Source organism: Carya illinoinensis, chromosome 3 (genome assembly GCF_018687715.1).
Source record: "Carya illinoinensis cultivar Pawnee chromosome 3, C.illinoinensisPawnee_v1, whole genome shotgun sequence".
NCBI classification, from domain to species: domain Eukaryota; kingdom Viridiplantae; phylum Streptophyta; class Magnoliopsida; order Fagales; family Juglandaceae; genus Carya; species Carya illinoinensis.
Window position 1 is genome coordinate 54,349,000 of NC_056754.1, and position 18,449 is coordinate 54,367,448.

Consider the following 18,449-nt stretch of genomic DNA (forward strand, 5'->3'; position numbering starts at 1 on the left):
CATAAATCAGTCATTGTAAAGGAAATCCACAAAGCTCATTACGTGTCATTTCGTCTATAAAATCCCATTACTTTTGCCAAAAGAGGGTTGACAATTACAACTCCATTCATGTCTACAAGATTTGATAAACAAAAGTTAAAAAATAAAACAGTGCACAAAAAAGAGTCAAGCCTGGATGGCGGACTGGGGACTACACCAACCCGAAATCATCAATTCTTAATTAAGTATCCACCAAGTTTTGGGTTTTAGAGGTTTTAATATTGCAAGAAAGTCATATCTTGTTTTAATATATTGATGAAAGGTTTTACTACTTTTATTATTATTATTAGAAAATAACAAAATTCCACAAAAAAAAGGACAATAACTTGTATTTTAATTAAGCAATGTTGTACAAAGATATCTAAGAAAATAACTGCACACCATATGCATGAACAGAAAATTAGGGAAAAGTTTGTATTTGCTACGTTTCATAGATTTAATTGGAATTTACATTACCATGTTTAAAATATTTGAAAAAAAATGTTATAATTTAGAAAACGCTAAAGTACTGATGCCATACCATCACACAATATTCAGTATCGGATTCCATCTTTTTACATTCGTGAGTGATTTATTTAAGAAAATTACATATGATTTGTCCATGAGTTTGACAGTGGGCACTAGGTCTTGGGGTCGAATCCCGCAATGGGAAGTATTTAAGATTATTGATGACCCATTGACTCATGGACCATTGATGTCCTCGTAAGGTTAGGTTTAGGCTATGGCTCAAGTTTAACTTGTAGGGAGTGCTTGCGGTTCTCACTATCTAGGCCCTTCCAGTCTAGCTCCCTAGCAGATTGAGTGCTACTATGGTCACGTCCTGATAGGAAAGCCATCTTTGGTTGCCCCTCCAATCATTTTCCTTAGGGAAAAAAAAAAAAAATTACAATGAGTTGGTCTTTCTTTGTCTTATAGCTTATGTGAAATGAATAGTAATAATACTTTTAATTAGAATCCTATCAACTCAATACAATCGAAAGCAAATCAGTCATAGAAATAAATCAAATTGAATATATGAATGTAGTTGATTAATATTAATTTGTGATAACAACGATTAATTACTACTTATTATCCATTTAAAATCATGACATGAAACCACAAATAAATTAGATTTGGCAAAAATAATATTGATAACAGCGATTGGATCCCAATTAATTTTTTTTACTTAGTGATTAAGAAAATATTTTTTTAGTAATGTTGTGATTTTTTAAAAAATATATACATTTAAGAATATAAAAATATGAATAAAAAAATTTTAAAAAAATATTCTTCTGGAGAGTTGAGACAGAGCTCGTGCTACACTACTCAACTAATAAACATGAAAAAAATATGGGAAAGAGAAATGCTTTGCCTAATATTAGATTTTATAAAAGTAAATTTATAACCTAATATGATTTGAGATTGAAAATTAAATTGTAAAATTATTTTTAATTTAATATATTCTATTAAATTTATAAATTTAATTTTATAAAATCACTTAATAAATTGGAAAAGTGAGAACTTTTACATTTATTATGGGTCTGATACTCCTGGAATGTATTTCTAACACTTCCATACAAGAAAACAAGTAGCTGAGTTTCAAAAAAATATGTGATACAACTCCGCGGGGGACAAAACCATTCCGATTTCACGTAAGAAGCTCTGTTAGTTGGAAGTATTGAATAGCCATGGACCTTAGCTGTTAGCATTGAGTGTGGCTGTGGCATTCTTAAATTTATTTACCAGAAAATCTCCCAGTAGTCAATCCTCTCTCCCTCTCTCTCTCTCTCTCTCTCTCTCTCTCTCACTGACAGGTCTTCCCGAAAACCAATAATCCCTCACCCAGAGTGGCAACAACTCTATAAATACCAAGTTATCTCTGAATTCTATAAAAACATAACAAAGTAAGAAAATACAGAGATATCTCCAGAAATACAGAGAGAAGGAGAGTGAGAGAGATGAAGGGAAGGAAGAGCAGTCACCCATTGTTGAGAGGGGGGAGGAGAGAGCGCAGTTACAGCCATGGTTTCTCTTCTGCTCAGATCCAATCACTGGCTGCCATCTGTGAGGCTCTCATCCCTCCCCTGCCATGGGAGAGCATCAGCAAGGATAACCCAGTTGACCAGGCCCTTCATTCCTTCTACAAAGCTTCTGGGTCTCATCCTCCTCTCCCCGATGAGGTGGATTGTCTATATCCTATCTTTGTTTTAATTCAACATTTAATTCTATAGCACAGAAAAAAAGAGCTCTTGGAGTTGTCATCAAGCAATCAATACGTATAATGTCTTCTATCTTTGAATGGAAAACACTGAACAGGTAGCGGAGCTCATGGTGAAGAGGTGTCTACCACAGGCTGTATTCCTAGTGAGCTTAGTTCTGAGGATGCTCTCATTCAGACTAGGGACTCTATTGCTTTGTGGGTTTCTGTGCTTTGATTCGAAATGGCCATTTATTCTTAGGTTCTCCGAGATTTCTGTGGAGAAGAGAGAAGAAATTCTCAAGAAATGGTCGAGGGAAAGGGGTCTGGTACCCTTAAGACAAGTGTTTCTAGTTATTAAAGTCTTCTGCTTCTTCAACTTCCTCTCAAGGGTAATGCTTTTGAGCCGCATCTCCTCCTTCTATTTGTAAATTACGGCCCTTTCTGTGTTTTTTTTTTTTTTTTCTCAAACCAGTTATAGAGAACATCTTCTGAAAACTTACTTCACATATCATATGGATATATGGTATTTGAAGACTTACTTATGTCATATGAAACCCGATCGTGGAAACGCTTTGGCAAATGTTTTGATGTTGTTTTTATTTGTACCTTTTAAGCAGAAACACTTTTTTCTGTTAACCGAATTACCTTTCTGGATGTGGGCTTCTTTATTGATGCATGCTTTTGGTGGTGGCTATATGTGCAACTTCCGTTTTTCTTCTGCTGTTTGGCTTCAAAACTAGTCTGACAAAGAAAAACTTTCACACATATAATTGATTTGTCTCATTATCATCAGTATTGTTTTAACATGAGAAGACTTGAGGGTCAACTTTGATCTCTTCTTGTTTTTCTTTTTAATTTTCTTTTTTTTTTTTGTTCCCTTCTTAATATCAAATGTTCAGGGTTCGGGAGTCCTACGAGATACCTCATTCTGAACTTTATAGGAAATTCTACATTTGTTTCCTAATCAGATTACAAGATACGTATCTTGATTCTTACAGGACGATGATGTCTTCTCTTAAAAAGAAAATACGAATAATCTTGCATCCTTTCCCCTTTTATTTTAACTGTGTCCAATTTTCCATCTTGAGGAAAAAAGAATTTTGGGGTATGTCTTGGATGATGCAGAAAAATATATCTATTTCACTTGAATATGAAAAATTATCGTGTTCGTTTTTCGTATTAAGAGTAGTAAGTTACTTTTTTTTCATTTTTCTACGTGTGTGTGTGTTTTACAGACTGATGAAAACTCAGAAAACGCATCATGGGAAGCAATTGGATACCGAGTTGACACGAGAGAAAGGTTGACCAAATCCCAAAAGGAGAGGCCTCTCCAGAAGGGAGTCATTGAAACCATGTATGAAAATGACTCTACACTTGTCCAATCTCTCGCCCAGAAAGGCCTTGAAGTCATTGAAGATCCAGAGCACAACATATACAAGATCAAATGTGATGTTGTGGTTGTTGGTTCTGGTTGTGGTGGAGGGGTTGCAGCTGCTGTTCTTGCAAGCGCTGGCCAGAAAGTAATCGTCCTTGAGAAAGGTAACTATTTTGTGCCTGAAGATTATTCTTCTGTGGAGGGCCCCTCCATGAATGAGCTATATGAGTCAGGTGGACTATTGTCAACTCTTGATGGGAAAACTATGGTCTTTGCTGGCTCAACTGTCGGTGGAGGCTCTGCTGTAAACTGGTCTGCATCTATCAAAACACCAGACTCAGTTCTTCAAGAGTGGTCTGTTGATCATAAGATCCCACTTTATGCAAGCTCAAGCTATCAGTTCGCCATGGATGCCGTTTGTAAGAGGATTGGTGTCACAGATAAGTGCAAGGAACAAAGCTTTCAGAATCAAGTACTCCGAAAAGGGTGTGAGAATCTTGGCTTGGAAGTTGAGACAGTCTCAACAAATGCTTCAGAAAATCATTACTGTGGCTCTTGCTTATATGGTTGTAGAACAGGGGACAAGAAAGGCACTGATTCAACTTGGCTGGTCGATGCTGTGAACTGTGGTGCAGTGATCCTAACAGGAAGCAAAGCTGAGAAATTTATATTGGAGAATGGAAAGAATGCAAGGATGAGAAAGCAATGCCTGGGAGTGATTGCAACAGCTATGAGTGAGACTATCACAAAGAAGTTGCAAATTGAGGCTAGAGTAACAGTATGTGCATGCGGGTCTCTCTTGACTCCACCTCTAATGATCTCTAGTGGCTTGGAGAATCCAAACATTGGCAAAAACCTTCACCTCCACCCTGTTCAACTCGTCTGGGGACACTTTCCAGAACACACATCAAATTTTAGGGGCAAAATGTATGAGGGAGGGATTATTACTTCACTCCATAAGGTGGTTTCAGAGGATTCCACAACCCGAGCCATTATAGAAACTCCGGCATTTGGACCTGCAGCATTTGGTGCTCTATGTCCTTGGATTTCGGGGCTTGACATGAAGGACAGGATGGTGAAGTTTGCTAGAACTTGCCAGCTTTTAGCTTTGATAAGAGATGAGGGTTCAGGAGAGGTGAAGGCAGAGGGTAAGATTTCATATCGATTAAGTCGAATGGATAAAGAAAATCTCCGAGCTGGGATGAGGCAGGCTATAAGAATTTTGGTTGCCGCAGGAGCTGTTGAAGTGGGCACCTTTAGGAGTGATGGCCAGAGAATTCAATGTAAAGGAATTAAAGAGGAGGAGTTGGAGGAGTTTTTGGACACAGTGACAGTAGTTGGAGGGGTAGGGTCAAGAGGAGAACACTGGACTCTATATGGTTCTGCACATCAGATGGGAACTTGTAGAATGGGTTCTACAAAAGAAGAGGGTGCAGTTGATGAAAATGGTGAAAGCTGGGAAGCAAAAGGCTTGTTTGTATGTGATGGAAGTGTTCTACCTACTGCAGTTGGGGTCAATCCCATGATTACAATCCAGTCCACTGCTTACTGCATTTCCAAGAGGATTGCAGAGTCCTTGAAGAAATAAATCATTCTAGGTCATGTATAACCAATTTTCCCCTTTTTTAAATTAATTATACCCTCCAAGAACGATTGTGTAATAAGAAGAAAAAAACTAAATAATTGTTTGGGTGATTAGAGACCCATAATGAAGTATGCTCTTCCTTCCCACTTCTTTTTCTCTATTCATTCAGCAAAACCGACCAAAAGTTCTATTGTGCATCAAAAATCAATCCCTTCTCTATAATCGTCTCCTTATTTGATATGTATGTATATAGGCAAACAGAACCATATTGTATGCAACTATGGAAGTCTATTTTGCGTCAATATTATACAAGTCTTGCTATGGTATGAGATTCAGAGATAGATGAAATGGTCTTAAAAAAAAGATAAAAATTAAATAAAATATTATTTTTTAATATTATTATTATTATTTTAAAATTTGAAAAAATTAAATTGAGATTAGAAAAAGTTAAATTTTTTATTATATTTTACATGGATGTTTTAAAAGGTTATAATAATGAGATGAGATGAATTGAGTTAAAATGGTTTTCAAACGAGCAATCACCTTAAAATAAAGTGAGGACAAGTGTTGTATATGAATAAAAATAAAGTAGAAGAGCATCAACCCCCAGAGATCCTCTTAAAATTCTAGGGAGCTCAACTTTATTGGGACAAGTTTTTAACAATTCTATATTCAATCAAAATCTTGCATCAATTCCCATTTTACTGGGACACCGTCTACACGTATTTCCGCCAAAAATACACTAGCAGAGCAAATCATATTTACTCCCCCCAACCAAAAAACAAAAAAAAATCATGCTGAAGAGGATAAAATTATATAGGTAACCAAGGTATTCATTCCCTCATTTGTATGCTGCTTTAACTGCTTTCTCGGCAGCATCATCAAGGTCATCTGCCGTTATTAATGCCATACCGCTTTCCTGCACACCAATCAGTAATCAGCATAAATAAAAATAAATTTCTTCAAAAAATTATTAGGAGGCGATTCACATGACATTACGGATTTTTCCTCCAACGTTTTGATAGCAGATCAAGTTTTACCTTTAGGATTCTCTTTCCTTGGTCAACATTGGTGCCTTCAAGACGAACAACCACTGGTACTTTCAGTGAAACCTTCATCGCAATGCCCAGAAAAAGTTAAAACGCTTCAGCAAATGGCTCAGCACCGATTCATTCAAATTCAGGCGATGCAAAATAAAGTAACAACTAATATATGACAGCACCGTCTAAATCAATAACATTCTACCTCCTTTCCCCTTTTACTTCTCCTTTAAATGTTTCAAATACTTCTTGATTCCCACCAAACTTAAATTCTCTTCATCAGATTTTTTTTACTATTATTTTGTAATGCCATCATATTAAAATAGGAGGATGATGTATTAAAAACACAGAAATACAGAGATTTTTATGGATTAAAGGACAATAAGTAGATGATGAGAAGAAGAAGAAGAAACCGGTTACAAAACTTAATGGAAAAAATAGTTCCAAAAAGAAGTAACTGTTACAAATGAACATGTTGCCTATTCCTACAATCAATAAAATCTTATTTACTGAAAAAAAAAAAAAAATCTTTTACAAATGAACATGAGGTAATGGACAGAGATCTAACCTCTTTGGCAGCATTGACAATTCCTCTGGCTATTATATCACATTTCATTATTCCCCCGAATATGTTCACTAAGATTGCTTTCACCTTCTCATCCGAAGTCAATATCTTGAACGCCTCAATCACCTGCTTCATACAACTTAATTATTAAAGCACTCATAATTTAGAGTTTATTTCTCAAGGCTAGTAACAAGTCAAACTTGTAAAAGTTAAAGACATGCATGGGTGAAGAGATGAAATGAGAAATTGTGAAAATTCTGTTAATAGTAGTGAAATGATTTGAGTTAAGATGTTTTATTGAGTTTTGAGAAAGAAGAGAGATAAAGTTGAATAAAAATATTATAAAGTTGAAAAATTGTTTGAATATAATTTTTGTTTTGAAATTTAAAAAAGTTGTATTTTTTTTTTTGGAAGTTTGAGAAAATTGTATAAGGTTTTGTGTTTGGATAATGATTAGTTGAAAAAGTTGAAGATTTGAAATTGAAAAGTGTTTTGTATTTGAGTGATGTTTGGGAAGGAAATTGTGAGAAGTTTTGAGATGTCTCATATCATCTCTGTTACCAAACAAGGCCTAAGATTGTCCAAGAACAGACTCAGAAAATGGGAAAAACAAAATATCAAGGCATCATCAATATTCGACACGCATGCACAAATAGCACATTCAGCCTTCTAATTACCTATAATGTTAATGAAAAACCAACATATATAATTGACAGAAAAAGCACAACAACGGTCACAAAAGGAGATAACAACTTACAAGAAGCAATAAATGACAATTCATGAAAATGAAAATTGTAAAAGCTAAGTCATTACCTGGCCTTCAGAAGCATTCCCACCTACGTCAAGAAAATTGGCTGGAGTTCCCCCATGCAGTTTAATTATATCCATTGTGGCCATTGCTAATCCTGCGCCATTCACCATGCAACCAATCTCTCCATCTAAGCCAATATAATTTAAATCCGCTTTAGCAGCAGCCACCTGTATGAAGTAAAAGCACAATGAAAGATCCATGAGTAAACAGCTATATTGCTCCTGCTTAGTCTAACTTAATGTACATGGCATTTGTGTCTGTGTTTCAAATGGGATGTTTACCAATAAGATACAACATTCAGTCTTCTCTGTTCAAAATTTCACGAATAAAGTGATAATTATATTCTTCAAACCATTGCAAATGATCAGTTCTTATACCACCAAAAAAGTAAAATTAGGAAAAGAAAATAAGTTTCAACAAATATACGTAATAAGCAAATGAAAAAAATACCTCTCGAGGATCCTCCTGTGATGGATCACGGAGAGTGAATATCTCTTTCTGACGAAAGGCTGCATTGTCATCAAAGTTTAACTTAGCATCAGCAGCTACTAACTGCTTATCAGAAGTCTCCGCAATGGGATTGATCTGTCCAGAAGAACCATAGTTCAAAGTTCCAACAAATATATCCCTTACAAAAATCTCTAAATATGCCACCAAAACCAGAAAAACATCAATAGCACTCCTGCAATGTAAAAGCTTAAGCTCACTTCTAATAATGTGCAGTCACACTTGCAAAAAAGTTCATATAATTTCTTCACTTGCTCAATTGAATCTTTCCTATCAGCCACCATGGGAGCCAAACCATCAACAACCTTCGCAGCATCTTCATCAGTAATTCCTTGGAAAACATCAATAGGAACCTATTAAAAAAAAACAAGGCAACTATTACATGCCAATATAGCAAACAAAGAAGAGATTGTCACAATAATTAGGATAAACCATTCAGAATAAAACAAGAGAAAGATAACCTTTATAATCATATCTGGGAATTTCTCTGCAAGGTCCTCAATGCTGGTTCCTCCCTTTCTACAGGCAATTATAAGCTGGAAAAAGAAAATAAATTTGCAAAAGCATACTGGATATTAAATTATTATGCATAATGACAACATTGATAATGAAAAATAAAGCAACATGAACTTATTAAGAAAATAAAACAACTCGTTCATGTCAAACAAAAAGGTTATATACTAAGTTTCAGAACATACTGGACCAGCAGTTTTACGATCCAGAGTGATAGCAAAGTACATCTCATTGACCAGTGACAATTTTTCACATAAGTACACCTGTATAAGAAAAAGAAAAAGAAGTCTGTGAGATAGCCCGATAGGCACTAGATGGTCAAATTTTGAGATTTGCTACATTGAGAACCGAGGGAAAAGAAGTATATGAATACACACACACAATGAATTATTAATTACAGCCACACTCCATGTATCTTGAATCCATGATTCCACCCTCCACTCTCTTATTAATTGTGGAAGGTGCCATTTTAACTCGAACTTATCAGCATAAGAATCATTTGATATATTGGTACCAAAGTACAATAATACGACTGTTGATCGTACTAAACACGCATAGGCAACATAAGAACAGACCACAAATAGTCATAAAATGAAGTGGCAATAACACAATTGTTGATCCATACCAAATAGACTGAATAAAGATGCATTACCTTACTCACAACTTTGCCTTGGGGACCAGTTTGTTTGGTGACAAGTATCTGCCCAAGCATCTTCCCTGAATGCAACATAATTACAATATTAAAATTAGAAAGTATGTTTTAGAAAAGTCCTAAGTTAAAAATAAATAAATAAATTATCAAAAAGAGAAGTCCTAAGTTTTGCATAATTAAAATTTCTAAACCCCTGGGGATTGGCTCGAGTGGTAAAGGCCTTGGGCTTGGGGGTATGCTCCCCCCCCCCCCCCAAAAAAAATCTAAGGTTCAAATATCCTTGGATGTAAACAATCTCTAGAAGCCATCGGAGTGGAGCATTTTTCCCTTGCCAAGGGCCCATGCACCCTCCCCCCCCCCCCCCCCCCAAAAAAAAAAAAACAAAAGATCTAAGGTTCAAATCCCCTTGGATGTAAACAATCTCTAGAGGCCATCGGAGTAGAGCATTTTTCCCTTGAATTACCCGAGGTGCACTTGTAGAAAACACCTTGCTAAGGGCCCATGCACCCCCAGGATTAGTCGGGATGCTTTTCCCAAATACCCGGTGCCAATCAAAAAAATTAAAATTAAAGTTTCTAAATCATACAGTTTTTCTCCATTTATAGGTAAATACAACCTGCACAACAGTACAGCCAAGTTCCAAACTTTCGTTTGAGCTTGGGAGAGGAATGGGAGTGCCAAGGACAAGAGAGGCCACCCCAAGAACTTGTTTGCCAGAGCACATATACGGTATAATTAATCCTTCAATCGAGTATTCTCAATCGTAAGTCGGTGCTCCTCAAATGATATTTGACCAGGAATGGCTGGGCCACCACAGTTCCTGCATACTGGCTTTGCCATAGCACCCTTCTATTGCTTTAATTCTAAATCATACAGTTTTTCTCCATTTATAGGTAAATACAATCTGCACAACAGTACAACATTGATGGCTGAACTGTGACCTTATCCTCTACCATTCCTTTTCAGGAAGGGAAGAGTTTACATTGGTCAGGGAATGTTAAAAATCATATAGAACAACATGATATGCATTAAAGTTCCCTAGCACATTTTTTTAAGATGTGGAACCTCACAAAGGCAAGGCCCTTCGAACCCATCCCTGAACAGTAAATCCCAGATACAAGACCCCAACTGTCAGAACCATGCATCAGGTAATAGGGGGAACTCATAATGCGGAATTGAACCCACGATGTCTGAGTTTATAGCTTATCCCAAGCCTACCGTTTGACCCTTAGGCTGCATCCTGGCTGGTAGTCCCTAGCACTTTTGAAAATAAGATAGCTATCTATTGAAAGAAACTTAACCCACAAACAAGCAGAAACAAGTTCCCCCAACATAGGTTGTGATGGGTCAACCCAATGTAGGAAAAGCATACGTTGATAATGATGAATTGTGTCATTATTTAAAACATTACCAAACCAAAACAATCCAAATAAACTCAGTTTCGATTTTTTGATTATATGATTTCCTCTGGTCCCTGGTTTGGTATCTGTGGGGACTATAGAAACAAACCCCATGTGATTATAGATTAGCCTAAGAATAGATATGCACCAGAGCTACAAGAATAAATAGGGTGCTACATGCTTATCCATGGGACATATTGCCAATAAATGAGGTTACAACAAATCAACAAAGAATAACAATACATTAAACCAAAATCTTCTCGAGGAAAAGTTAGAAATAATCTTCAGTACCAGCTATCTCTTCAACCTGATCAGCCTTAACAATATGAACTCCGCCCTTAAGACCACTTTTAAATGTTCCCAAGCCTCTTCCACCAGCCAAAATTTGGCTTTTAACCACCAACTGTACAATAAAATCAAAATTAGCATTCCTCTTTTTCCATCCATAACTGTGGTGACTGAGAAGACGTATCATAAGAGGAAACAATATTATAAACTTCCCATCTGCTTATTGTTCAGGATCCAATTAGAAACAAAAAGGACCTTTTCGGCCCTAACATGCATGCATCTCAAAACTTCCTTTATTTCACAAAACAGAAATAAATAGAGGCAAAGTTATGCTTTGCATTTATTTCTGCAGTTTCTAAGCAGCAGCCAAATATAGGTCACTTTCCACTGGAATGAAAGATAAAACACACCAATGCCTTGAATTACAAACAATTACCTCGCTTTGATTGGGAAATACATCCTGCATTGCCTTCTTGATTTCATCAACAGAAGAAACAGCAACACCTTTTGGAACATTGACCCCGTATTTGGCCATCAAATCAGCCCCCTGTTTTCAACAAATGCCAAACAAAAGTTAGTAGCCACATCCAATAAACATTTTCAAACCAAATCAGGACTCGATAAATTTTAAATGACTGAACCATCACAAAGATCCACATATTTCGCACCAAAATCATATCTAATTCAAGAAAATGTATAGAAACCCTAAACTTTTTCATCCATGCACCGGAATTATGCTCTGTTTGGTTGCCGAGAAAATGAACGAAAGCAAAAATAATTCCATGAGAAATTTCGAGTATTTCTATTCTAAGGTATTTACACCCCACCATTTACATTGCATAAATTTGATTTAGAAAGTAAATTTTCAATTTTCAATATTACAAATCTAAATTTTACTTAATATTACCATTTAAGTAATATTTAATTTATGGGATGGTCTTCTGCACACAGACTTCAGAATAGGCTAATTCATTCCAATAAGTTAAACAATGTAGCAGTTTTTTCCTCGGCTAAATGAAGTGTCTTATGTTTTTTATTTATGAAATTAAGAGCAAACATGAGCGGTAGAACTCAATGTTGCCATTCAGTTTCCAGAGTTTTCTTCAGAACCAAACAGAAAAAGAAAAAAAAAATCTTGATCCATACGCACATATGTATACACGCGTATGTGTCTGCTCGTGTGTTAGAGAGAGAGAGAGAAGAAGACACATGCGGAGGGAAGAGAGGGGACCTGATACTCATGAATGTTGAGGCGGCGGAGCTGTTGTTGCTGCCATTTTCCAGCGACGGAGAGAGAGCGCGAGACGAGCTTGTTGAGCAATCCTCTCACCATTCTTCCAATATGTTATTGAAAATCGGCCAGAGAGAATCAGAGATTCAGAGTGTTGGGCGTGAAACCCTAAAGAGCAAGCTCTCAAACCCTAGCGCGCGCACAGACAAAGAGAGAGAGAGAGTGCCGGATTCGGAGGTTGATCGGGTCAAAGTAGTTCAGAGAAACGGACCCTGGCCAACGTAACGCGTGAGTGTGCAAGTTCTCTGCGTAATCACTTCAAAAATATAAAAAAATAAATATAGAACCTATAAAAGAAAGAAAAATTAATTTTTTAATAATAAATCTCATTTTTTATTTAAACGATTTTATAATATTTACATATTTTATAATTATATATAATATTATTTAATGTGTAAATAAATAAATTTATTTTTCCAAAAAATAATATTTGTGATGTATAAGTTTCACACAAAAATAGATAAATCTGAAATTTGTATTCAAAATAAATTAAATATAATCATAGATTGTGTAAATATTATATACTTCTTTTGTAAAAGAGTAGACTATTATTAAAATATTAATTTTTTTATATAAATTTTATATTTATTCACTTAAAAAAAATACATAGTGATTGCAAACTCTATTATTATAAATATAATTTCTATATTTTTTCTATATCCTATTTCTATTTTCATTTTTATTCTTTTTTCAATCTTTTTGTCGTAGAACTCATTTTATAAAATAGATATGAGGTATTATGTTAAACCACGTGAATTTATGGTTATTTGTTTTATAAAAAAATAATATTTATAATTATGAAATGCATTAACAATCTTTTTAAAAAAATTAAATAAATTCAAGATCCAAATGAATAAAGAACAAACTTTTTAATATGAAACATACTCTTTTTCAGAATAATTAAACGGTATTTGTATCTTTTATAATTATACGTAACATTATTTTTTTTTATAACTTATTTTGTAAGCCTATAAGTGATGATATTAAAAATATAAATAATTAGCCTACACATATATATCAGAGAAAAAAATTATCAACTGACGTTTATTTTAATGTGTTTCATAAAAATTGTAAAACACTTTTTATAAAATAAATTTGATGTATTAGTTTAAATCACGTTAATTTATAAAATAAAAAATAAAAATTATTTATATTTTATAAAAAAAAATTTTATATGCAATTATTTTTACATATTTTTTTATATACTTCAATAATATAATTAGTTGGATATTAAAAAATTAATCTAATCAATTATATTAATAAAGTGAATAAAAAATAGGTAATGGTAAGCAGCAGTCCAGCAGTTTTTATATACGCAGACAAGTTCTAGCTCAAATCTGACGTGTCAGAACGCCACGTCATCACTTATTAAAAAAAAAAAAAAAAAAACAGAAAAACACGAAGAAGAGAACCCAGCTCCTGTTGAGATCCAATCGTTCTTCCGTTTCCTCCCTCTTCAGTGTGCAAAACGAGTCCCAATCGTAGTTTCTGAGGTTCCTTCTTCCAATCAGATTGGTACCGTCAATCTTCAGTATGCACTCCTAATCGTCAGATCTGAAGGTCTACTGCACTCAAGGAAGAAGACGAGGCAGGCAATGTTGCTATCTACTCTCACTCTTATTTTTGCCTAGGTATTCTGCAAAAACATTAGGTTCTCATGGCGTCTTTTTCTTATTTTTTATAAAGTTTGAGATATCCAATGATATGTAAGATTACATGTAATTTGCAAGATTGAGATACCGACCAAAAACTTGTAGTTTTTTGTTATGCAATTGCAGTTTGATCATTTGTGCAAACTTGTAATTTTTTGTTACGCACTTGCTTTCTTTTCTTTTACGTTTAACATTTCATTTCCCGTTAATTCCTTATGGCTCCCAAAGCGGAGAAGAAGCGGCCAAAGGCCGAAAAGAAGTTCCCGAAGGAAGGTGGAGCTGGCGCCTCAGACAAGAAGAAGAAGCAGACCAATAAGAGTATCGAGACTTACAAGATCTATATCTTCAAGATGCTTAAACAGGTCCTCCACCCCGATATCGGGATCTCCAGCAAGGCCATGGGGATCATGAACAGCTTCATTAATGACATCTTCGAGAAGCTCGCTCAGGAGGCTTCACGGCTCGCGAGGTATAATAAGAAGCCCACCATCACCTATGGGGAGATCCAGACCACAGTGCGCCTCGTGCTGCCCAGTGAACTCGCCAAGCACGCCGTTTCTGAGGGGAACAATGTGGTCACCAAGTTTACTAGCTCTTAGACAAGGTGGTGCCGGTTGATGGACTTGCTGGTTTTTTGTGCAGAAGTTGGATCATATTGGAGATGGAGATCAAAACACACCGCATCACTCAGGCGTCTTCCACGCACCGTTTCATTCGGCGTACTTTTCTCTCTGCCCATATTAGAACACACCGTTTCATTTTTGAATTTTGCTATATATAAATAAAGTCGCATATTAATCTATGTAATAATACTAATTTCTTCATATTTAAAATTTAAATTAGCACTATTTTCAATAAAATCTATTTTTTAATCAATCACAATATATTGATACACATATTAATATACAATTATACTTGTAACTAGATTTTTTCTTTATTTTTTAACTCGCATGCCAGCGGGATTCGTCCGCAAATTCATCCACCAAAATGATTATATATAGTATTTGTGTAAACTTAATAATATTCTAATAAAGAGTTATAATATATACAGTTACTTTTAAGTATTTTTTACACACTTCACTGATGTGATTAGCTGCATCAATTTTTATTAATAATCAATCAATCATATCAGTAGAATGCATAAAAAAAATACATAAAAATGACTATACATACAAATTTTGTATAATGAATATTAACAAATTTGTGATACCATATAAATAAGGAAGAGATAGATTGAGAAAGAGACAAAAAATGTGATAACTCTGTAAATAAAAATAATGAAGATTTTTTAATGTTGACATATATATTTTTTTTGAGTAATTTTAAATACAGTTTTAGGTTATGCAAATCTCGAATACTTTTTTAAAAAAAAATATGGTCCACTATTAAAAAGTTAATTTATTTATATGAGTCACACATTCTCCCATTTTTTTCGAAGAGGATGCACCGAACTTGCATGTCCTAAATATTATTTTTCTTTTTCTTTTTCTTTGAATGTTTTGAAGATTAATGTTGTTAGGTCTTTACAGCATAATTGGCCAAATTTTAAAATGTTTGAATAATAAACCAACTTGGTAAAATGTTAATGTGTGAAAAAAAGTATATATGGGTTATGGTTTAGGAAAATGATACAGGAACCGATACTTCTACCAATAGTTTTGACTGACATTTTTTTTAAAACAAAAATATACTTAATAATTAAGAAAATGACTATTAGTAAATTTGTATATTTTTTAAAAAATATTTAAAAATGTTAACAAAAATATTTGAACTTATCCGTACACTGAGAGTAAAAGTATCGATCCCCTTAACATTATCCAATGGTTTATATCATCCAAACATAAGTAAAAGAATAGAGGTTGTATCATACAAAAATAGGGTGTAATACATGGGATGTATGTGAGTGCACCTCGGTGGTCTTTAAGGCCTTGTAGGGATTGAGAGAGTATTTCAACTCATCTCATATCGTCTCATCTATTTATTAAAATTTTTAAAAATTTCGACATAAAATATAATAAACAATTCAATTTATTTAAATTTTAAAAATAAAAATAATATTCAAATAAAATTTTATTCAACTTTTATCTTATATCATCTCAACTCACTATCCAAATCTTTTCTAATTGGTTCACATAATTTCCGATAATTAAAGAAAATAGACAAAATGTCATATTCTAATAAAAGCATACACAACAATTAGTATACACAAAGTATCAGATTAAAGTATGTTCGAATAAAATGAAAAATGATAGTTGACCCTCTCAAACTTATTCTTCAAAACTATTGTTTGGATATTTTAAATTTTTATTTTTTCTAATAATAAAGGAAGTGACTATTATGGTCTGTGATTGAATTAGCCACGGATATCATGGTCTCGTGATTCTAAATCTATTAAGTTACCAACCATTTATGGGCAAATATATAGGACCCGCGTGATTGTTCTAATAATTCATATGTAAAAGTGTAAGACCTCTTGCAATTGAAGGTTACAAAGTACATTTCTTTTCTATTAATTGAAAAAATTTATAAGTCAAACTCATCTCTTAAAATCGGTTCAACATGAGAGGTTTGCTCTAATCTTATAAACATGTTCAATACCTTATTTACAGGCAATGTGAGATTTATTCCTCAATACTATCCCTAATGTACAGATCAGTATTTTTTCTGATCTTTGTCACGAGATAAATAGTGTGGACCCCTATTCATCATATGGTAGGCACTGGTATTATGAAAAATTTATGAATTTAACTCATCTCATAAAATCGATCTAAAGAGAAATATTTATTCTAACCTTATAAACATATATAAGACTTTGTCTACACGTAATATGAGATTTACTTTTCAATATTAATAACTAAAAATATTTTAAACTACGCTTCGCCATTTATACAACCATAAAATATAAACTACTCTTCGCCAACAATCAACAATGGTGCGGTAGCCGTTGAGAAAATAATCATACCCCCTCCAAAAAAATCATACAACTAGAAATATTATATCTAAAATTTCTCAAACATAGAAATATTATATTGTAGAAGTTTATTATATACTCTCAAAATAGAGATGATCTCATCCTATCATAATATACCATACAATAAAAATTACTTAAATAAATCTTGATTTTTACTAGCATGGCATCCGATAATAAGGTATGAGTATCACATCGTCTGTATTATAAAACTACCTAATAATTACTCTTATATTAGACGCACTTTCCGTTTGACAATGAATTGAGTTAAGGTATAGAGTTTGAGATTCATTCCAAAACTCTCAGTAAGAAAGGCGAATATCATTAGATATAAAGATTAACTATATTGACAACTTCTCGAAGCATCAAATTACGTAATGAATAATGATATATACAAATTTCAAATGCACAGACATCACGCAAGTCTTTAGTAAAATAAAAATAAAAAATAGACCCTATCAAGAAAAAAATATGAAAGTCGCACTCTTTCATGGTGGGGTTTACTTTTTTTTTTTTTTTTTGGAAAACAGCCTCCGTTCATTCATAAAAGAGAAGTTACGTATTTAATCTGATATATATAGAAAAATTTCCAGATTATTAACCAATTACTACGTTTGAAACTTTTCAATACACAAATTTATTTGAGGATGGCATGGTCTTAACATCTGGCATGGTGGGGGTCACTCTTTTTACAAAAAGACTTGTGCAGAATTTGTGCACTGAGGTTCGCTCCTAATCTTACTTGTTACGTAATACAGTACTACTATATATTTAACACATATATGCTAACTACTGAGAAGTGTAAGCAAAGAACACTACAATCACAAGCAAGGGGCAATTGTCTATGTTGTTTGATCCTAAAAACAGGAGAAAAATCTGTCACTAATGGAATAATGAGCGAGAGAGTGTGGTCCAAAACCAAATAGAGAGTGATCTGTACCGGTAAGATAGACCTCGATCGTTGATGCTAATGGTCTTGCGTATGTAGGACGAAAAGGATACGATGACAAAAATAATTGAAATCATATCAATTAATGTCACTTTTTTATTCTTATGAGATGCAAGTTGAATCTTTCTTTTTATCTTTCCTCCACGGCTTTCTTACCATTTGTAGCGTCTCCTTTTCGTAAAGATAATCTATATATATAAATAATACTATATACGATATCACGTAATTATTAAAAATAATAATATTTATTATTAAAAATTTATTATTATTTTTTTCATGTGAGACTCTTGTTTGTATACTTTTCTAAAAAATATTACATAATATTTACGTATTTTATGATTATAAATATCATTTATCTCTAGATATATATATATATATATATGCTTTAATTGGTTCAATTTTCTTTCTTATATTCTATTGCCCAAAATGTAAAAGAAATCCCAAAGATTGAGACAGAGATTTGGCACCACGTTATCCACTTATATCTTCGAGGAGAAGTATACCACTCGAGCTGTCGACGATAAGTGTAGATATTGAATCTTACGTTACTTGATACGAGAAAAAAACATTTTGTTCTTTATTTCGATTCCATTAAAGCTCTAATTGATTTTATTATTCGAAAAGTTCTTTTGAAG

General features: G+C 33.7%; 3 protein-coding genes across 3 annotated transcripts; 2 read left to right on the forward strand and 1 right to left on the reverse strand.

Annotated features, from left to right (window-relative positions):
* Positions 1-1,679: 1,679 nt before the first annotated feature.
* Positions 1,680-5,324, forward strand: LOC122305367 (long-chain-alcohol oxidase FAO2). The gene is made up of 3 exons (XM_043117856.1): positions 1,680-2,198; positions 2,335-2,607; positions 3,454-5,324. Exons 1-3 carry the CDS (start codon positions 1,977-1,979, stop codon positions 5,179-5,181), a joined length of 2,223 nt encoding a protein of 740 aa, XP_042973790.1. The 5' UTR covers positions 1,680-1,976; the 3' UTR covers positions 5,182-5,324.
* Positions 5,325-5,762: 438 nt separating this feature from the next.
* Positions 5,763-12,500, reverse strand: LOC122305369 (succinate--CoA ligase [ADP-forming] subunit beta, mitochondrial). The gene is made up of 12 exons (XM_043117857.1): positions 12,186-12,500; positions 11,391-11,501; positions 10,958-11,069; positions 9,267-9,331; positions 8,800-8,877; positions 8,563-8,637; positions 8,302-8,454; positions 8,045-8,179; positions 7,597-7,761; positions 6,787-6,909; positions 6,219-6,290; positions 5,763-6,097 (listed from the first exon to the last, which is right to left on the reverse strand). Exons 1-12 carry the CDS (start codon positions 12,285-12,287, stop codon positions 6,020-6,022), a joined length of 1,269 nt encoding a protein of 422 aa, XP_042973791.1. The 5' UTR covers positions 12,288-12,500; the 3' UTR covers positions 5,763-6,019.
* Positions 12,501-13,657: 1,157 nt separating this feature from the next.
* LOC122305370 (histone H2B-like) lies at positions 13,658-14,707 on the forward strand. Its single transcript, XM_043117858.1, has one exon. It carries the CDS (start codon positions 14,113-14,115, stop codon positions 14,494-14,496), a length of 384 nt encoding a protein of 127 aa, XP_042973792.1. The 5' UTR covers positions 13,658-14,112; the 3' UTR covers positions 14,497-14,707.
* Positions 14,708-18,449: the final 3,742 nt, after the last annotated feature.